The following is a 23,163-nucleotide window of genomic DNA, read 5'->3' on the forward strand; positions in this document are numbered from 1 at the left end:
TGCCTCATAACTCCGTCCCGTACCATCACTCATTTTGGACTCAGCCTTCATCTTCTTCAGCCTCGTCAGCATACCCCTCAGGTCTGTGATGCCATATTGAAAGGCAATCTTCTCATAGTCGCAGGGCTTAGCTTTCTTTAGGATTTCCCATACATCCACTTCTGGTTCCTCCTTCCTCTTCTTCTTCTGCCTGGTGGTGTTTAAGATTGATTGTGAATGAGATAATGAGTGCAAACCAAGTTTAAGACACATGAAGATGAAAGATGCTTCTCCGAAAATGTAAATTATCTTGCCTTTTCTTGAGCAGTGCGCTGAAGTCTAGCTCTCCAGCATCCTCATCTGCATCTCCACTGGAATTAAAAGAAATTCAATTCTGGGATTATTATTTATTTCTTTTTATCCTGTGCTTTTTACTTTATTTGTAAATTAGGTGGCAAAAAAAGACATTAATAATGTATTTATATTCAATAATATATCCTTTTTTATTCCATATTACACATAGGAAATTCTAATACGCAATAATGCTGAAGATGGTCGAACAGTAAACTTCTAACAAATTTGTGCCTGTGGTTAACACTTACCCTTTTACCATCCTGCATTCAGAATGACGCAACAAAGAAAATAGGGGCAGTGAGAACATAGAGTGAATCATAAGCTCTGATCATGCCCTAAACTTGACTGGCAGAAGAATCATAACAGACAAGCAGCATGTAATAAAATAAAAGTCTGTTTATATAAGACTCTTGAGCTGAACGATCTGTTAGGTCTCTGAAGTACACAAAAGCCACAAACAGAGGACCATGTGACATATCACGGATGTCCAGCAGATTTGGATCAACATTAAATTACTTATTGCAAATTCTGTGCTTCAAAATTGCACATTTTAAAAAGTTATTTAGCTATGAATACAATTTGAGGATGGAAAAAAGAGCTATAACTGTGCAACCCACCTAAGTGTTTTTTTAAAGCACAATCTCTATAGTATGACTAGGCCGTACTTTTGTGTAGTACCAATTTGTACCACAAGACAGTGGAGTGAATCAGTCAGACAAGTCATTAAAATTGTTATTTACAGAAGCAGCCTGACTAAAAGCAAAGCCTCCGGAGGAAATCAGAAATGTAAAGTGAAACCAGTCTGTTAAATCTGCATTCTTTCACTTTGTAACAGTTGCTATTGTAATGCAGTGTATCACCACATGGTGGCGCCTCCTGTCTCATGACTGGTGGGTCACCCCCTTTTTTGTTCTTCTTCGCACTCCTCCTGTAATGGATGCTCCCGTGTGTAATGTGTGGTAGAGGTAGCACTTTTATTTTTGATATTGTAAATAAATGAGTACTTTTTGGAAAGTCAGAAGCTGTTGCTCATTCGCTATCCACCTGCACACCTCCGCGGCTGGCTTCATCTCCACCGCACGTTACAACTTGGCCAGCAGGGGGCAACATCTCTGGTTGTAAAAGGAAGGCAGATTGTACAGAACTCCATGTAGCTCTTGGCTCCCTTATTCTACGTATGATGACTTTACATGTAAACCTGACTCTTTGGTCACTTCTATCGGTGTGTATTAAGTCTATTTTCATCTGTTTAGCAGGTCATGTCAGTGGGGGGATCCGGGGGTTTCTCTGTGAATTTCACATTCCTGTGGCAGCGTGCTAGGAGCCACATTTAATTTTTTCCTGTATAAAGAAGTTTTCTTCCCACACAGAGTGTACAGTGGACGCTAATGTCAGTACTTTCAAGCTTTAAACGCTGCATGGTCGTACTCTCCACATTCCATATCATCCATTGTTGATCTGCACACGTCTGTTGCTGCCACGGACGTCGCACGCTCGTACGTCATTGTCATGAGAGACTCTCACAAACAAAATCACGGTTTAATAACGCAGTAACGCAGAGTGCTTACAGGAAAGTAACAGTAATCAAATTACTTTTTTGCAATAGTAATCCCTTACTTTACTCATTACTTGACAAAAGTAATCAGATTATCTTTGGTCATGATGTGGTTAAAGGAACTTTATGTAAGAATGAGACATCAGCATAGTGAAAGGAAGAAGATACTCAAAAAGCGACAGTCACATGCAAAATATTTTGTTGAATACAAGTAGGGGGAATTATGCATCTGTAACCATGCATAAAACCCTTTATTACCCTTCAGATGCACATTTGCAAGTATAAAATAATGGTGAATATGTCATGTGCTGTGGCATAATCAGTCGCTGTCTCGTGCTCAACAAGGTGACAAGCACTGTGTGTGGCACACACCAATGAATGTCTACAGGATCGAGTGCTGCTTGTTTTTCACCGTGAATGGTTTTGGCAGCTCCTTTACAGCGTGGAGTGCGTTTCCCTAGCATTGTTGAGGCTCATTGAACCCCCCAGAGATAAATGCCAGTAAATTCAGAGCCATTCTGAGTGATAATGCTCGTCCTATGGATGAACAGTTCATCCAAGGATAACATCCATCCGTGTTATCCTTGCCATCCTAATGGAGGTAAATTCTCGCTGGGTGGTATTGTCGTCGATCACCGGGCGCACATGACCACCAAATGATAAAAGCGATGTCTGCGGTGCTGTGGTCACAGCAAATGCAGAATCTCAATCTGCTTGAGCACTTCAGAGAGCTTCTCTCTACACAAAAGTCAAGTTATGTGAAAAACTAGACTGAAAGTTTAGATGAAAACAGAGGTGAAGAGTGGAATGAGAGCAAAGAACGATTAATGATACCTGTTAATGTATAAAATGCATATTATTGTGTGGTACGGCAAACAGTGATTCACACTATAAATTCAAATTATGAATGAAAAAGCAATGCTAAACACTAATAGACTGTATAAAAAAGATAAAAGACTGAAGCCACAGCAAAGCGTCATTATTATGCATTCTTTTTGATGGCAGCTGAAGGGAACTTCTCTGGTTTCAAACATAACTTGTAATGTAGAAAAACGTATGAGAAAATGAACCTATTCAGATGTAGTTCAGTGAACAGTTTCCTGTTTAGTTCATCTCAATTGCTGGTTTAAGTATTTTCTATTAAAGGGTGAAGCTCATTTTGTAAAATAGACATAATTTATAGTCAAAAAGATATAGTGGTGCTATTCTATGCATTTAGTGTGTTTGGTTTTAAATGGACCATTAGCTTGTTTGGTTAATTTGTACTAAAATATATTCTGAGAGAGCCCGTTCTCACTCCCGAGGCGTAACATGCCAACGTTTTGTCACGTCCCGGGGCGTTCCTGAGGAACGCGAAAGGAGACCTTCGGCGTTCTTATGGTACGCGGCGGGTTATGGCTGAAATCCAGTGCAATGACGTTCCCGCGGTAATAGACGTTCCAGCCCTGTATCCCTAGCCCTAACCATAACCTTTTTCCTGAGCTTAACCAGGACTTTAATGATGTTAAATAGCGTGTTTCTAAGCGATTTGAAGAAAAAGAGCGAACATGTGTAGATTGAGTCCATACGGTTCTCATATTTCCTCATTTTTCCGAGGTCGTCATTTAGGAACGTGGTGGGTAGCCGAAAACGTAATATGTTGACGATTTGTCACCTAGCGTGAAATGTTACGCTTTGGGAGTGAGAACGTGTTGTCTGAGAAGATGCTTGCTCAGTTTTTCTGGTAAGTAGATTTTGTTCTAAACTTGGTCTAAAATAAAGAAAGATAACAGATGCACTGTAACAACCAACGTGGCTACGTGCTACCGCTAAGCTCTAAAACTGTAGTCCACAAACCAGAGCGATGGTCGCTAGAACCATCTTTTATTTACAGTATATTTTTTAAAAAACACATTATGTGTAGATATTTAACCTCCACAGCTAGTAACAACAGTATTTTATTTTTCCTTGATTTAGCGTGCAGTAATGAGATTCGTTATCGCCACCTATCGCGGCCCACTAAGAAATAAATCAAAATAAAATCCGGTGTCAGAGGAATTCTTTGAATTTAGATGTGCGGTGCATCTTTACACGTCGGCTGGATCTGTTATTTTGACCTTCATCTCTGTGCAGTAGTGCCACGGCATACTATCTAACGAATGCAGATATGCCCGTACGCATTTCACTGATAAGAACAAACATAGTGGTATAATGAGAATTCTACCTAGGAATGCTTTTAAATGCTGGTGAAACACTGCTGTGTAAACATACAGTGTGTGTTTTCTGTTTCCCTTTGAAGCCCTCTCAGCTGGCCGACCAGTCAGTGAAGACGCAACACGAAGAAAAAAATAGCCTGATATGCCCGGGGCACACAATGAGGCGCTTGTGCTAATTCAGGCAGACACGGAAATCTGGTGTTAATAAAACTCCAGAAATTAAGAGAAGAGGATTGTGTATCTTAATGCATGCAGACTTTGTGTTAATGAGAGAAGCACAAATGATCCTCCTATGGGAAACAGGATCCTCTATTCTTATTTTACAGAAGCTAAGCTGCAAGACTTCCACAAAACACTCATACGCTGTTTTCTTCCAGCAACATATTTGAGTTTTAACCAACTTTTCACTTTTCATTTATCTCACTAACCTTCTCTCTCCTTCACCCTCTTGTTCCCTCCTATCAGCACTCTGCAAATAAACGCACCGACATCCTGTCTAAACCACAATACGATGCTGTCTTTTTGCATGTCGCCTTTTTCATCTTACCTGCCCGTTTTTGCTCACGCTCTAATGAGGGAGGGAAATTATATTTTTGATCACAGATTACAAAAAAGGGGCGTCTCGAGGTATCGGTGCAAAGGTGTCAGCTGATTCACCAGCACAAGGCACGTGTACGTATGTACGATTTACAGGCTGAGAACAGCTGAAATCTCATTTTTCAAAAAAAAGAAAGAAAGACTACACATTCGCAGGATACATTAGCATAGACCGACTTCACACAGGCCAGAAGCAGAGACGGAAATAGACAGTGAGAGAAACAGTTACACATACACGCAAAAAGAAATACTCCCTTCGGAGACTGTTACTGAGACATGTGACGAAATACATAAGATCCTAAACCACGAGGGAGTCCAGGTGAAGCGAAACACCAAGGCAGCAGATGCACTGAGACGTGACAGAAAGAGAGAGATGGCAGACTGAGTGACTCGTACAAAGTCGACTACAACCGAGGGATAGATAGGCACACGGGCAGAGACGCTGGTTGAGACTGACAGATGCCCAGAGGCAGCGATCTACAGAGGAGCATATGCGAGACAGCGTGATGGGTGACATGTAGAGTAGACCCACGCCGACACTGACACTCACGATCGCTTAAATGCCTCCAAGATGTTGTCCTGCTGGTCCTCTTCTGCAGCTGAAACCAGACAGAAGGAGAAAGGCTGGTGAGAGCTCAGCTAGGTTAATTCATTACTCAGCAGGCTCGAGCAGCAAAGGAATAATGGACTGATGACCTCGCTAGGCCACTAAATGATAGGACCTAATGTATATCGCACTCACTGAGTTATTGCCTGACAAAGCTAGTTACATAGTAATGGTGGATACGCCGAATGGAAGATGACAATAATGTGATTAAGTGTCCGTCTCCAGACCTACCCTGCACGGAGACTTCGAATGTGCAGCTGTCGCACTTGTCTTTGGAGGTGACCTCGCAGCGGTAGCCACCTGCGTCTCCATCCACTAGTTTGATGATGCTCATCTCGTAAGTGTAGATCTGACAGAGAGAGAGGGGGGGGTTGATATGCTGGGAACACACACAATTCAATGAACGCCCAAACGCAAAAGCTCAAACGTACACGCACGGATATAAACTGACCAACACATGCTCGAAGTATGGATAAAGCGAGCAGGGTGACACTGATGCCTAGTTAGCTAGTCACTCGCTAGACTTTGATTACGTGTTCATCTTGTCCTCTATTTTCTACACAAAGATGTCGGGGAAGAAATGTCATTAAATGGTAAGAAAACAGATTATTTCTACCAGCTTTTATGCTGTTGGTTTTTCTGAGTTTTACAAATATTGACTGAAATAAACAACACTTTGTGGGCGTGATCTGGAAAGCATAAAATCTATTAATTGCAAGTTTTATTTTCAGTTGTTCATTACTGCAATTTGCTATTAATGTTGGCAGGATTTTGCACAGGCATGCCTTCGTGCCATTGTTTACAGTAGTATAATCCAAAAGATTCAACACGTTTTAAACGAGAAGCTTTTTGTGCCGTGGTGGAATAAATGTGATTTCACAGGATTCAAAAAGTGAATAAATATTGAAGCACATTACTATTTGCTACCACTTGGTCGATCAGTGTAAACAGCTGAGCTGAGTTCAGTTACAAAGTTTGGGTCTTTCGTTAAAACCGTCGGTTTTACGCAAAGTTTTATCCCATTTTTTTTAAAAAACCACCAAGAGTCTGAGACAAAGCAATGAGCAGGCTGACTTTCATGCAGTCAGGCTATTTAAAAACTGATATTTAGCCATTAGCACTTTCACATTTTATGCCTGAAACTTACCACGCAGGTCACTAAGAAAAAACATGTATTTGCCAACCTGTTGCCAACTGGTTGCTGAAGGTTGTTGGCTGTAGTTTCACCAAAAACCTCCTTGTGATTGTTTTGGTTTGTAGCAGATTTCACAGAACAGTGATCGCTCTGTAAACAACTGCAAACTAACCACTGAGTGATAGTGAATTTTGCAAAAATGCAATACATACTGTAAAAGGAAACCTTTGACTGTCAAAGTAAAAGTTGCGCCAACTGAAACCAACATGTTTCAAAAAGTGCAACTTTGACTTCTCTGTTTCCATTTTGCATCTGACGCTTCAGTTTCACAACCACTTACATTTTGCATTTCTATTTGTAGTCTATCATTTTATTCCCCCCCTTTCTCCCCGACCTCCTCGTATTAATTTTTTTAATATACGTGTTTTCAATCCCACTTGTGCATGAAATGAAACACACAGCCATGCAGTACATCATTAGAAACATTTGTGAAAGTATGCGTCTTCTGTATAGCTTACTGAACTGCAACCATCGCAAGAAGTTGGGTCCAGACATTTCTTCCCTCCTACATATTCCCTGAGAGCTGTAAGTGGTAATATTGCAAAGTGGAAGCATTTAGGAACCACAGCAACTCAGCCATTAAATGGCAGACTGTGTAAAGTTACTGAGCAGGGTCACCAAATGATGAGTCACATCGTACGTAACAGTCAACGCGGCTCTGCTGACTCAATAATAGCCAAGTTCCAAATCTCCTCTGGCATTAATATCAGTACCAAAACTGTGCGATGGAAGTCTCATGCCATGAGTTTTCACGGTGTAACGTTTATGTAGCCCAATATTTCTGTCCATAGTGCTGTACGAAATACCATAACATACTCAGATGTTTTGGTCAGCCAACCAACTGAAAGATTTGCGATAATATTCAGGAGGCTACGGTCCCGTTGATATTACTGTCTCTTTATTAATGCATTCACAAAAGTTCTATTTAAAACAGAGTATAAATGTGTACCTTGGTGTTTCTGTCATAGGACTCTTTAAACTGAAGGTGCTTTCCAGCTTTGCTACCCAGGTCAAGCCACTTCCCCTTCAGCCATTTCATGACCGGTTTCTTTATCAGGTTTGAGGAGTCCACTTTAGCCACAAACGTGATGTCCTTGCCTGCCAAGCACGAAGATTAAATGCAGTAATTAATTCAACTGTGTGTGTAACAACTGGAATTGATCGCTAAGTGGCCATTCCTCTCGTTTCAGATATAACTCAGTTTTTATGGCCAACGATTCTTGCCAGACCTTTTGTTGCCGTAACGCTCTCCGGCTTCAGCACAAACAGCTGAGGACCCTCCCCTGGAAGATGATCTGTGATGGGAGTGGAATGGAGAGAGTAACTAAAGTATGAATTTAAACAAGAAAATGTTATCTGAGCACAGCACATAGATATTAGATAAATAAAGGCAACCAGGCGACCAAGCAAACCCCAAAAATCATCGTCTTAAGTGCCTATTTGAAAGTCATTTGGGAAAATTCAGAAATTTAGTTCAAGGACACAAAGCCTCAACCCACTAAATTCTGTCTTTGCATGGTTATTTAGTGCTGAAACTGAGCAACAGTCTCTCCACAAGGCAGCTTGTTTGCATTATGCCTTTGTTGTTACACTGCATAAGCCATATGGGACCCTCTGAGAAATGACAGGCGACCAAGGAGCAGGCTGGCCCACGGGGAATATAGAAACTCCTCAGATCACCCCTGAAGACATCATATTACTATTGACTCTCTGCAATCATCTGCCACCCCGACAGAACATAAGCTGAAGCCGTACAGTCTTATCGTGGCAATAAAAAATGAGCTGCTCTTTTATCTACTCGCTTGTTTCTTTTGCAAGTAAATTGATGTAACCTTTGTAAGGTGTTTGCTTGTCAGTTGATATGCTTTATAGAAATGCTAACATATTCACTTCTCTTACCATCAGGAGGCAACTCTGCATCGGAAGGGGGAAAAAAAGAGAAAGTGAGGAACACGTCAGTCTGTACAGTATTTGTGTTATCCCATTAAACACAAGCGTTAATTGGCCCAGTGATCACCTTGACTTCAGGTGACGAACACTCACACATTAAATCAGTGCTCTCACACTTCAAAAGAACACGGATTTCTTTCTCAGAGTCTAATTAACATTTTTTCCTCTTTTTTTTTTAAGAAAAGCACAACTGTTAATGAGTTATTTCTTCAACAACTGTCCTAAAATCACATCAACTGTTCTGAGGTACAGTACACAATCTACATAAACTGAGTCAGACATCCTGCAGATTTAACAAGAAAATGAGGTTCATACACAAGCAATAAGCCAAAGGTACATCGAATCACCAATCAGATAGAGTGAGTAGGACCCTGACTGGACATCCATTGGACGAGACCAGTTGCTGAGAGAATGGATCCAGGGTCACAAGTCAGATAAGGTCATGCGCTTCCATAAATTCAGAGAGCCATACTGTCGGCGCCTCTTCCTCTCTCTGCTTTTATGGGCTCAGTTAATTTGATCTTTTAATCAAAAAGTACCCCTGAGGACAGATCCAAGTTCAGATGTTCAGCGTGATTTAAAAGGTTTCCATTGGAATGCTAAGTGGGTAAAACTGATTCAGGGATAGGGCTCAGGGGACACTTTCGAATGTTTACACTCTTAAGCTGTTGCACTGGATGCTGGCTGTGTTTGGGATGGGGCTGCTAAATGAAATTGACTCCAGACACTGTCGTACTTTGGCACTGGGAGTTTTAGATTATGCCAAGCAACACTATTTAACCATGCATTACTTTTAGACTCTAAAATACAGCTTATAGATTTTTTTAACTGTTTGTAAAGGATTACACAGTATAAATAATATGGATTGTATGGGGTTCTTATTTCCTCATAATTTCCTAATCTTTTCTATAGAGTTTAATAAACTACAACTGCAACATTCTCCTGTTAAAACCTTGGTCTTAGCATTCATGGATATTATTTTAACATTAATTGTCTTAAGTTTGCCAGTGAACATTTAAATGATTCAGAGAAGGTATGAGAGGAAGCGCTGCGATTAGAACACCAACCCCATAGTCAAGCACAGAGGTGGATCCATTATGCTTTGGGGGGGTGTTTTTGCTAAGGCTAAAAGACAACTAGATGGATGAATTTTGGATGAGAACTTTCTTTCCTCCCAGAACACTGAAAATGCATCATTTATGGTTTTTACAGCATGGCAGTGAGCCAAAACCAAGGTAACAAAGGAGTGGCTAAAGACAAGCACATCTCCAGCCCATAGTAGTTAGGAAATCTGCAGAGGGAGCTGAGGTTTTTAGTTTCCAAGTGGCAGTCAGGAAACCTAAAGGAAGCAGTTACTGTAAAGAGGAGCACGTCCAAATCCCTCCTGAGATGAAACCCTGTGACAAGACAAGAGATTTCTCCACAAAGTACTAAGTGATGTTTTTTGGGGGATCAAAATACTTATTTCACTTTAATTTCTTTGGAAGTGAGCAAATTTAAAAATTCAGCAGGAAATAATTATTCCCTCCACTGTGTCTTATACTGGGCTTTCCCTACAGTTCATTTACTGTATGCCCTTAACCTATCTTATTTCTGATTGGCCTCATAAATTAGAGGTATATACGGCAGGTGGGTGGGGCTTCTTTTGACATAGTGAGCACCATGTGTCTGAGATAGCCACGTGCATGTTAAACTTAAGCATTATTGTAACAATATATACATATATTAAAGAGGGTAAAAAATATATAATAATGGATTCCGTTTAATAATAGTTTCGTGTCAGATCATAAAAGATGATTTAGTGAAACCCATTAAAATGAATATTCTGACCAACTTAATTCACTGGTTATTGAAAACTTCATTCACTGTGTTAATTTAATTACTGAAATGTCTAGTATGCAGTTCGCAGTGTAATTTCAGGTGAGCACTGACACTGACGAATCAACAGATACTTGGTTTCCACATTTCACACTTGGAGGAAAAGATAAGAGAGTAATCGGGATTTCTCTAGTTCTATAAAGTCAAGTACTACACATGGTATACTACTGTAATCCTGATTGTACAGTACATATTAATATTATTACTTATTAAGTGTATGAAAACATAATGAAACTAGAGGACCTCATTATGTAAAGACATGAACAACAGAAAAATCATGGCTGTAAACAGTAATCAGTGCAGTGTAACTCTTCAGCACTAGTAATAATTAGGCCATGTCACACACACAGATGGCATATATCCAGCAGAAACACAGGCAGGATATATCGCTTTTTACCAATCAGATCTCATCATTTCACTTTTAAAACAGATGTTTGCTTGGATGCTTTGGTGGAAGCAATCTAACCACTGTACCCTGAATCCTTTTGAAAGACTTTTTTTCACAAGACATTGTCAGAAGCTTTTCTTTTATCTGCTATATTTGTATTTATTTACTCATTTTACCATCAACGTGTTTCATCTGACAGTCTATCAGTTGAATTTGCCGTGCCTTGAATTGCTTTTAAGCTGCGCCTTTGCATTGATTTCTTCCTTTTGATTTATGTTCCTTTATCTGTCTGCCGCGGGGCACTTTGTCACTTTTGTTTTCTCCATAAATAAAGTTATTCTCGTCACGATTAGTGTCGTTATTATGTTCGATGTCCAGAAATCACCGCGGCTATATGTCCGCAACAAAGCTGCATCTTCATAATGTCTCCGTCTGCTGAGTGAAAATACTGAAACTTTAAGCAACACCAGAGCAATCCCAGGCTTCGGCGAGGAAGCGTTTTTCATCTGATACCCATGTCCACTAACGCAAAAAGTGACTGACACAAAGCGAGCACAAACACGGAAAGCACAAGCAAGCTGGCATGTGTTGTGTCGAGTCTTTTGCTTACCATCCCTAGGCTCATTGTTGGCTAAATGAAAAGAAACAGTTGGTACATGGAAATTAGTCTTCACAGCACAGCACAGGTCTCATCAGACTGCAGAGGGCTGTGTGAGTGTGTGTGTGTGTGTGTGTAAAGAATGAAAATGCTTCAACAAAGATCGGATTAAAGACAATGCACAAGCCTATTCACTCAGACAACCACAGTATCTTCAGACAAACACACAAACACACAGATATAACAACAAAGCAAAGCACTTACCTAAATCTGTTAATGAAGAATAAGCACAGGTTTTGTAAATAAACAGGACTAAATAAGTGGTAATGCAGATATAATGTACTGCAAGCTTTCCATGCAAATGCATGCTGTAAATAAACACAGTATGACAGAAAAGTGCTTGGCGTCATAAACCGCCCGTGCCTCTGTGAGCTACAGTGATAATTGTAGAGATAAATCAATGTGTTTAATTTTACACATGAGTAAGGACAAAATGAGCGCACACATACGTCAGCACACCTGTAACGCTATTCAGCTGCAGGACAGTGCTTACCCTCTACAGCCGGCTGCATTTCTGCCACAGGAAGTGATATAATAGTGTAAAAGGAAACAATCGGAAAATTTTAATTATCAGGCCCCAAAACATAATAATCCCTGCACTGACTCGAGCTGTGATGTTGCAGGCCACGAGGGACGATTAAAACGGCATGTAGGTTGTCGGTGGCGAGATCCAGATGTTGTACAGATGTCGACTGAGACTTCCAGATGTAAACAGTGTGCCAGATTACAGATATAAGTTAAAAACAAACAAAAGGCAGCAATCCAAGGATGGCTCAGAGGGTTTTGATAGATAAATTAGGAAGTTTCTGTTATGGTGGATCTGTGAGACCCAAGTCAGGCTGGACACAAAATTGAGTTGAAAAGTTGGGGGTGCCGTTTCAGATGCCCCAGGGCCAAGAAGGAAAGGCAGTTTTTCCTGTAGTAGTAGAAAATATGATTCAAATTTGCAATACCTCAACAGAGTGACTGGCATCTTCTCATTGGATGATGGGTACTGCCATATTTAAACTTCTCTGCCATGCTAAAATAATGGGGGAAAAAAACGTGAGTTTTCACAAACAAATACAAGCTGTTGGTGCCAGCTGACTTGGGTGGCTTTTACCACCCAAGAGGGTACCATATACCATATTTCTGACTTTGGTAACCTTAGATTGTCTGAAGGACTTCTCGATTCTGTTTTGCTATTGTACTCTGGACTGGATGTCGGTCTTGGTGTTAGTTTGTCGTTGTGCATCTTAGACTCTTTAGATGCTATGATCATGTTCTCCATTGGAATCACAGAATGGTAAAAATTGTGTTTCCCAGTTTAGTTGTGGTGTCTAATTCCTCCAGAAATGCAAAATATCTCCATACATGACATGTAAGGGTGAAGTTGTTAACATGCACTATGCATATGTTGTTAAAATCACAGAAATAACATCAAGCTTACAGTCACAAGGTCTGGTGAACTTTCTGCAGCACTTTTGTTTTTTTGTTTTTTAAAATAGCAACAAAAAAAAAACACAAAAAAACAACAACAACAGAGGCTTATCAGATTTGTTTTGTTTTTTCACATATAAATTCATACGGTCCTACACCTGGAGAGAGATCAGATCGGTAGAGTTTCCCTTTAGATTGCAAAACATCACGCCTCCCTCAGTGTTTATGTTCTCTCCCAAAGCGGGATTCTCAAACCACAGCCAACGTTTTAGCTCTGCCATCTGCAGCCAACGCTAACATGGTGGGCACAACAGAAAGGATTTGAGAAACAAATTAGCTAAGTTCACTGGCATATGGCATATTAAGCAAAAGGTCATGGAGTTAAGAACAGACTAAAGCTGTGCCAGCCATTTGCTTTGAGTGTTGCTTTGGCTTTTTCAATCATGTTTGTTTGTAATTGTCTGATTTGGGTTCTAACTGTATATTGGCCAATGTACCCCTTCAAAGACTGTGACTAAGCATAAATGAGCTGGAGTATGAGTAGAAATCGCTGCTCTACCTCATCACTGCACCTGCGCGCACACATTTAATCACTCCCGGTGAGCTGCAGAAGGTTTATGTAATAATTCATCTTGACTGCACACACTCACACATACACGGGCAGAGAACCACGTGTCCAACTTTCTTGCTCATGCCCTCTATTACAGTTGGCCCATAATAAGAACTGACATTCAATCCAGAGAGGTGAACTTAAAGGGTGAACATATTACACAAATAGACTGTTCACATAAATGTGCAACAAAGTGTACTTCACTCTCTGGGAACCTGTTATTTAAGACTTTTTATGAGCTACAATTAAAGGAAATTCACATAAACATAAATAAAGACCATCTTGCAACAGAATCAAAAACATAGACTGTATAAAAGATTGATTTTTATACTTTCTGGGTCTGAAAAGAGAAGAGAGTGTGGAAGAGCATTAACCTGCTTGACCAGGACCAGTTGACTCATTTGGTTTAAAAGAGAATTTTAATATAGAAGTCTATAGGAAAGTCAAGGAGCAACCTTGAAGTGTGAAAGTGACAAAAACTGCAGTTCCTCTAATGGCCACTTGAGGCTCGCTCCAGAGATGAACAAATGTCCATAGCTGGAATGTTTATCCCGGTAGCTCTGCAACCACGTAAGCTAGCGCAATAATTCTTTTTGCATATGAAACCGGGGGAGTTGTACTTACATCTTATGCCATCAGCTTGTCCTCGGTCACAGTTTCCTTCCACATAAAGCTTTGCAAAAACTGCATAAAAAGCACTTGCAGCAACAAAAACATAATATTCCAGAAACACGCTTTGCCGATCCGATCAGCTGTTCATAACACTTCCTATGTTGGAATAGATGTCAACGCAAACTTTTGCATGTCCGCCATTACTTGCCCGAAACCGGAAGTGATGTCATTTTCGCAGAAATGTAGTTTTTTTTTTTTTTTACCATCAAGGCCTCATGAGCCTATACTGGTGTTTTTAAAAGTTATCTTTGACTTTATGACTTTCTGTGTCGTTTCTGGGATGCTTAGGACTCATATTGCACTGCTGGAAATAGTTTATTTTGATGCATATGCTGCTTTTTTGCAAATTTGTATTATAATATTTATTTTTGTTTTTCTTGCAGTGTATAAAAATTGGTGTATTTCAAAAATAAAACTATGAAGACACTCAAAATAAATTTCCTGTGGTGGGAAACTATTTTGTGCAACTTTTTTGTATTTACAGTTTTGAGGGATAAGCCTCTTAAATTTCTCTAACTAGAAATATATGTTAAAAAAGCAAAAACGATTTTCAATTTTTTTGTAGTTTATTGCACTTTTTTGCAATTTATGTAATTACTATGCACTTAATGCATACATATTATTAACATCTGGGCTATAATGGTTGTATTGATGTATAGCAACTTGAAATGCTCCCAAAAATGACTCCACAGCATGTAAAAATATAATATAAGCTCTGGCGGACTTGGTTCTATGGTAGGTCTTAAAGGGTTAAGTGACCAAAACAGTTGACATCTGATATCTGAGTGTATACATACAGTTTATGGAAGCAACATTTTCTAACATATCAACCTTAAATTCAAGTACACTAACTCTATATCATAGTGCCGTCCAAAGCCATGACACTGAGGCGTGAAAATGCAAAACTAATGGGTGACATCACAATTCCAGGCCATAGGGAAAAACAATAATTCAGCTTTGTTTTCTGTGACTTCAGTAAACTCTTTCCTGATAACTTTACGGTCTTAAAGCTGCTTTCACATCTTCGTGAATACAACACAATGCCTGTTTTGTACATTACATTTAATTCTATCAAAAAGGCAGATAAAGGCTTGTTTTTCAGTCACACACATCTCTCATCACTTTTGATTGAGGCTTGAGGTTTAATAACAGTAGTTCATAAATCAATGAGTGGCTATGCCTTCTATTTACAGGTAACACACCAGCCACAATCTATGAACATATTATATATGTAAACAACAGTTAATTATAGTTTACTATATGTTAAGTGCCTCCTAGGCCCCCCGACTTCCAGTTAAATTGCTCTAACTCTCAGTTTGAGCTGATTACATATGCACATAGAAGGGTGGGGAGGTCCCAGAACAAAGCTATATATTGCTGAACATACATTTTTTTGCAGAGAGAAATAATTATGTTTCTTACAGATGTCCCTGATGGAAATAAGAGGAAAAATCAGCAAAAGAAGAAAATAAAACTCAGCTTTCTTTCTCACAAATACAAAGTAGCATCTTACATTATAGAGAAGGCTGGAAAACACTAAAGGGTGATGACACAACCAGAACAATAACAACAACAATAATTAGTATAATAATTTATATTACTGATGTGAACCCATCATCGGGCATTTCAGAAAGCGCTAGAGGTGCTGGGTATATCCCAGGTTTACTACTCCTGAATTAAAAATAAATATTAACTATTTCAGTTTGTAGTTTCGAAAAAGGAAAATGAGCTTTAGCCGTTTTTCAGAATAATTCATTATTACATGTAATAATTAACTGTTAACTGACACTTAAACAGTTTACGGTTCAATATTCCAGTTAAAAGTCATATTGTACGGAGCCCCGCAGGGGAAACGGGAGAAAAAAAAATTAAGACGGACTTAATTAAGACGAGTTTGTTTCTCGCAAAACAAACTCGGGATCTCGCAAAACAAACTCGGAATCTCGCAAAACTTTTGCGAGATCTCGCAAAACAAACTCGGCATCTCGCAAAACTTTTGCGAGATCTCGCAAAACAAACTCGGGATCTCGCAAAACAAACTCGGGATCTCGCAAAACAAACTCGGAATCTCGCAAAACTTTTGCGAGATCTCGCAAAACAAACTCGGGATCTCGCAAAACAAACTCGGGATCTCGCAAAACAAACTCGGGATCTCGCAAAACAAACTCTGAATCTCGCAAAACTTTTGTGAGATCTCGCAAAACAAACTCTGAATCTCGCAAAACAAACTCGGGATCTCGCAAAACAAACTCTGAATCTCGCAAAACTTTTGTGAGATCTCGCAAAACAAACTCGGGATCTCGCAAAACTTTTGCGAGATCTCGCAAAAGTTGAATTCCAACAGCTACTTAGTTGTAATATTACTCTTTCTGGGTCACAAAATACACTTTTAAGATATTTTGAGACGTGAATGTAGTTGTGTAAACGTCAGATACCTGCTCGGTTTACAAGACATCACATATTTGCAAAAGTGCTCCGACGTTTTCGGAGATCTGACACCCACTAGCTCGAAGCTAACGGGAGGTCGAGACCTACTACAGCCTGGAGGAACACCGCTTTCCCGGCACATCGTGCCTCGACCTCCTGGTCGGCTTCGAGCTGGCGGCCTCCGAAGAATGCGGCTAAAACTTTTGCGAGATCTCGCAAAAGTTTTGCGAGATCCCGAGTTTGTTTTGCGAGATCTCGCAAAAGTCTGTCTTAATTTTTTTTTCTCCCATGTCCCCTGCGGGGCTCCGTAATATTGAACAAGAAAATGTTCAAATGTAAATATAAAAGCTTCCTTCCACGTAAAAGATGGAGGTTAACAAGTTGAGAATCTCCATTCTATTTTCTAACATTCTTAACCATTAGTAAAACATGTATTATGTCTATTTTATAGTGGTCATTTTAGTGAACCTTTATCTTCACGAAAACAGTAAAACCTCAACAGGTTATCTGACATTTGGATTAACAACTGATGTTAATGTGGAAGTTGATTATAATCATTTCTATTTTCATGACACCAGTGTAAATTGTTTAGTCCTACTGACTGCCATAGTTTTATTTAGCAGCACAGATAGCATCAGTTCAGACTTCTGCAGTGGCTCTTGCCGAACACATTTACTTTCTAAATTATTCATATCTTTATTATCGGCATTGGTAGTACAGTAGTACTACTGATGCTATTTAAAACATGAGAAAATAGGCAAGAATTTCTGTAGCCATGACAACCTAGAGATTTTAATTTCAATGCTTTTAATTGTATTAAAATTTACCTGCAGCAATTAATACTAAATTTAATGTTTTCCTCTCTGGAAAAACCAAAAGGGGCGATTTGTCTTCCATGTTTGATTTTGTCTAATCACAAACACTTTTTTGTATATCAGCTAAACATAGATACACATGTAGAAGCTGCAAACAAAAAAATCAGACATAAAACCCACTTTTTAATTAAATAAATAAACGAATATCAGGATAAATATTGTGCTGATAAGGTGCCAGCTTATCTTTTTCTAACTGATTTAAAATTGGTTGAAGTCCTCAGCTGTTCCCTACACGAATAAGATTTCATTTAGGAGCGCTATATTGCTCCAGTAAATTATATAAATGTAGCTAAAAGGCAAATATTCATCTGTATCCATTGCATGTAATCACAGATTTAAATAAAGCCAAAAATATCATATACATAGACGCGCTCGTGTATAGACGGTGTGACACTTACCCGTGAATTAAACACCTTCCTCACTGCTCGAGATTTTAACAAGTGATTACCGAGGAATTCTGAACTGCTCGAGTGCATGTGTGTAAGTGTGTGATCATGCATCTCCACACTCAACCCCATCACCACAGAAGTTCACTGCTTCTGTGTTTGTTCGGGTTTATCTTTAAACCTTACCCTCCTCCTCTCCTGACATCTCTGAATCAGTGGAAGGAAAGACATTATTTTGATGATGAGGATGAAGGCGATGAAGCTGACAGCGATGATGAAAAGGATGAGAAAGATGAGGATGAGGATGATCTACAGACAGTCTGCGCGACACAGAGACAAACCAATACTGAACGCAGGTTTCTTACCCTTGTTATCTGTAAATGAGAGATAAAAAAAAATTATATTAGAAGCATTTCTTTAAATATTTGTTTCCAGTGCATGTTCTGCTTAGAGTGGGTGGCTACTGTATGCATTACTCAAAAAATAAATTGGATATCTGGAGCACAGCTAGTGGGCCCAGTTTAGATGTCATGAAGGCTCTTACCAGCAGGGGCTGCTGCATCCTTAACACCCTCGGCTGCTGCAATTAAACAACAATTATGTAAATTAATTTGCACGTCCTCATTAGTTCATATCATACAACACTAGGAGCACAGCGTTTGGATAGTCTTTCAGAGCTGAGACTCGGTAAAATGTTTAAAGAGCCACATCCTGTAATCTGAATCCTCACGAGACAATAACTAATATAACCGAGGGCTGCTTGTTTATCGCTATATTTATCTAAAATGCAAAACATCATTCTGTTTCTTACATTCAGCTGTACACCGTCAACACAGATGCTTTCAGGTAGGTTTTGGGAACCACTCTGCAGGGACACACTCTTTTTTTTTACTAGCAGTGATCAGACACCTTCATAAATACACCACACTGCACATGAAATACGCTTTAAAATAAACAGTTTCATTTTAACAACATAAACACACATTCGCATGTACCCGCACAGGGAAACGGCAACCCTGCTTTGTGAACCTCTTCTTGGTTTCTGGAGGGTTTGCCGCTGGCAAAAGACAGAATATTGGATTTCAGCGAGGGAATACTGCATGATTCAAATGAGCCACAGTTTACAGAAACAGTGAGCTCGAGATAAATATAAGCAATTTTGTCAGCGATCAGGAGGAATAATTGGGCTTAAAAAAAGTCTGAAAGGGGCAGCCGCAAGACAAAAATGCTTTTGATAGGATAAGTACATCAAAGTTCCAGGATCGCAGATCTAGGTTACTTTAGAAGCTCTAGGGTGTTTAATGAGATGGCAGATTAGGTATGAATTTGTGTCTGCCAGACAAACTAAAGCACACAGTAGCGCAGTAATAATTCAGCTTTGGCAGCATTCGCATCTTAATCATCTATTTAAATAATTCTGCAGGTCTGCAGCCTCATTAGGGCCCCTGTTTAAATGTTAAGAAGGTTTCACTGTGGCAGGGAGGTACAGTTGAGACGGCAAAGTTTATTAAAGGGCTGAGCCACAGAAATGAATAAGGACATCATCTTGACAGCTATCATCTCTCCGAACCACCAACGAGAAGCCACAACTGGAACGGCAGAGCGTCCCGTGAGCCTACTTAACAGTGGGTCTAAGATATCAAGGCTCAGCCTTGGCACTCTGGTTGTGATCGAGGCTGGCATGCCATGTGTGGCAAACTGAAGGGGAGGCAACACTTCTATTTTGGATAAGGTTTGTTTTTCATGTAGCAATCTATTAATGCCTCTCTCAGCACTTCAATCCTTGAGAGGATCTGTGGCACAGCAGGCAGTTAAAACTTTCTTTAGGCTCCTGCTGAACCATCTTTCCCGCCTCTCTCCCCCTCGAAATCAGAGGGAAAGTCGGTCACTGAATTTCGCTTTATTAGGTGCTCGTCTGGTCCTCTGTTTTTCAGGGCTGTTACCTTGATGTCAGTGTGTTTGCTGGCAGGATTTAATCTTTGACTCAACATGATGTAACCGACGACGGGAGGAGGTTTTGTTTTTGAGAAACAATTCTCACCCTGAGAGACAACTGGGGCGTTAAATAAATGTCACAAAATCACCATGGAAACAGCCCCGTGCTGATTTCAGATACGTGTGATTAATAATATAACCGTTTTGCCAAAGACGGCTGGAACTCAGAAAGCGTGCGCTATGCACAGGAGTCCCGCTGGTGTCTCACTTTACTGAAGGAAATATCACAGCCTCTCAGAGGAAAATTTCATATGAAAGACTGTTCATAAATGGTTTTAAGCCCCACAGAATAACATGGAAGTAAAGTGAGAGAAATTTCCCTGTTAAATTATAGTTTGCCAATTGATTTGCCAGCAGTAAACTGTTATTTTACAATCGGACTACTGTAATCTACAATAACATTCTTTATTGTCAAGAAATCTGCATATAATCTTTACACTGTTCAGCTTTTCTTTTACTGTTTCTATTATCACCTCAGTAAACAATTTATTACACTGTTTACTCGATTAGGACACGTTACCATCTATGCATATTCGTTGTAACTCCATCATAACTTGCACAGCAGTTGTGCAACTATTGCCATCAGAGAATTTTAGAAGAAATAATCAATAAAGGGAAACTCTCAGTCGCCAACTTCCAGTTTCATAGGCAGCGTTAACAAGAATGAACTGGACCCCAAATTTGCAACAGAAAATGAAGCATTTTTATGATTATTTTATTGTCTTTTTGATAGAAAGGACTGAGCAATGATGTAGCTCCATTTTGATATGTTTTACAGCAGTGGTCCCCAACCCCTGGGCCACGGACCGGTACCGGTCCGTGAGTCATTTGGTACCGGGCCACGAGAGTGAGACTCGGGTGTGAAATGTATGGTTTTCCGGGTTTTGAGTGTTATTTTGTTATCATTTTTTTTCGTTAACTCGGTTTTCCTGGGTCTTTTCACGTGCGTTATGAATAAATCTAATTTTTTTTCGGTACCTGTACTAGTTTTATTTTGTTGTATTTATCCGCGACACCTTAAAGGCCGGTCCGTGAAAATATTCTCGGGCACAAACCGGTCCGTGGTGCAAAAAAGGTTGGGGACCGCTGTTTTACAGGGTTTTGATTGTAGCAAAGCGCGAGGCAGGCGTTACTGAAGCAATCATAACCAGAGATGGGCAGTAACGCGTAACGCGTTACTGTAATCCGATTACTTTTTTCAAGTAACGAGTAAAGTAAGGGATTACTACTGCAAAAACGGTGCGCTGCGTTACTGCGTTACTAAAAACGTGATTTTTTTGCGAGAATGTCTCATGACAGTGACGTAAGCGAGTGCCACGTTGGTGACAACAGCTGTGTGCAGATCAACAATGGATACTATATCGAGTGCGGGAGAGAGTATGAGCGTGCAGCGTTTAAAGTGTGGAAGTACTGACCTTACTTTGAGTTTGATTCCATAAAAAGTGACAAAAACATTAGTGTCCGTTGTGCGTGGGAAGAAAACTTCCTTTTACAGCGAAGAAAACCCCCCCTAAACTTCCAAGCAAGCACCGAGTGCGCAACGACGTAATGGGAAACTCACAGAGAAACTAGCGGATTCTTCCACTGACCGCTGCGCACACCTGCACCAGGGTAAACCTCCGCCCACCCATTCCTGCTTTACAGGTGAAAATAGAGCAACAGGACCGCTAGTCTTTGATGTTATTTATTTCCTGCTGTGTTTTACTTGCATCTATTTAAAAGACTGAGTGTAAACACAAAACATATTTTATTTTATGTGCTGGAATGTGCAGAAAATAGGTTTAAATATTGAACAAATTTCTTCCAGTCAGAGAATGTTGCATATAATTAAATTTTTGCTTGATGCATAAAGTTAAAAGATTTAAACTAATAAAACAAGTTTTAAAAAGAGACTTTTTCATTTGATTACATTTTGTATGATGGATTATGTAGAAAAAGTAGAACTGGGCTGAAGATCTATCGCTTTATCACCTATTCAGGTTGTAAATCATGTTTTTAAAAAGTAACTAAGTAACTAAGTAATTAATTACTTTTGAAAATAAGTAATCAGTAAAGTAACGGGATTACTTTTTGGGGGAAGTAATCAGTAATTAGTTACTGATTACTTTTTTCAAGTAACTTGACCAACACTGATCATAACCCAGCAGTCTATAGAAAATGTAAAACTAAATGAATAGACAGCAAATTTTTAAAGGAGTTTATTGCAAGGTACAACAAACAGTACCTGCTCAAAGATCATGTCTGGGGTCTCAAATGTGCAACTACCTCTCACTAAGCCTTTCAAAAAAGAATTTCTACAGTTCTCCCACAGTTTTCTACAATAGTGTCATGGTTAGCACTTCCTTCTCACAGTAAGAATGTCCTGGGTTTGACTCCACAGGCCAGCTGGTGTCTTTCTGTGTGGTGTTTGCACATTTTGGGTACTTTGCCTTTCTCCAGCAGTCCAATGGCATGCATGTAAGATGAATTGATGTTTCCAAACTAGCAGTAGGTGTAAGTGTAAGCATGCATGGTGTGTGTTTGGCTCTGAAACACATTACTGTCCAGGTTGTACCCTGCCTCTCCAGCCCCCATGCAACCCTGAGTTGGATGAATAGAATTGTAATAAAAAACTATATTGTACACCAGTAATTGCACATTAATAAAACCCAGGAAGGAAAGCCGAGTGTGAGTACATTTTCCTCACATTGTTTGATGGTGAAAGAGCGTTTCCTGACTAAAAGCAGTTCTATAGCTTTCTATTTTTTTCTGCACAGCTTTCTTAGATGTAAAAGTTTCAGCTGTCATTGTATGAAATCTCAGTCGGAGCTTCATTGAGTGTCGGCGGAGCAGCAGCACAGCAATATGAGAGTGAATGAGAGTTTTGGTTCACTGGTGTCAAGATATGAGAGAAAGATATTGACGCTCAGAGACTCTGGTTTGACTGTGTTGAAATGTTATATGTGGTGTGACATCTTAGAACTGTCACTGCGGTTAAAGCTAAATCTGCAGTTGCAGGCATTAATGGGAGGCGTCCTAAACAACAGATGAATAAAACAAACATCTTGGTCACGTGATAAACTGGAGACACATTAGAGAGGAGATTAGACTTGCTAATTTGCATCCCAACTGACAACCTTTTCTTCCCCTCTTACATCATAACTTGAAAATACGACGACAAAACAGCACAGGCTTTTTAAAACAAAGATCTTTTTACCCTGTAGCTGCGTGCTGTCTCACCGCAAACAAGCAAGATAGTGACACACTCACCAGTCTCTGCGCAGTTTCCTCCACTGCACCCAGCAACGTTCATTGTGCAGTAAATTAGGTTTCACAAAAGAATTTTTAGCCCTCAAGGTCACTGCCACCTCCTCTCTGCATGATTACGCAGGGATTTTATACATTATCAGGATCACCCTTTCACATCTAATTTATAAGCTTTTC

At 39.7% G+C, this 23,163-nt stretch overlaps 1 protein-coding gene across 1 annotated transcript in view; it reads right to left on the reverse strand.

Moving 5' to 3' along the window:
* mybpc2a (myosin binding protein Ca) overlaps window positions 1–23,163 on the reverse strand; it is a 77,014-nt gene that overhangs the window by 39,388 nt on the left and 14,463 nt on the right. Inside the window, exons 2-8 of the mRNA XM_085156801.1 lie at window positions 8,382–8,396; window positions 7,712–7,777; window positions 7,432–7,580; window positions 5,519–5,636; window positions 5,231–5,279; window positions 294–350; window positions 24–190 (exon numbers count right to left, since the gene is read on the reverse strand). Coding sequence (XP_085012927.1) covers window positions 24–190; window positions 294–350; window positions 5,231–5,279; window positions 5,519–5,636; window positions 7,432–7,580; window positions 7,712–7,777; window positions 8,382–8,396 — 621 coding nt within the window. The remainder of the gene's footprint in view (window positions 1–23; window positions 191–293; window positions 351–5,230; window positions 5,280–5,518; window positions 5,637–7,431; window positions 7,581–7,711; window positions 7,778–8,381; window positions 8,397–23,163) is intronic.

This window comes from Neolamprologus multifasciatus, chromosome 4, assembly GCF_963576455.1.
Source record: "Neolamprologus multifasciatus chromosome 4, fNeoMul1.2, whole genome shotgun sequence".
NCBI classification, from domain to species: Eukaryota; Metazoa; Chordata; class Actinopteri; order Cichliformes; family Cichlidae; genus Neolamprologus; species Neolamprologus multifasciatus.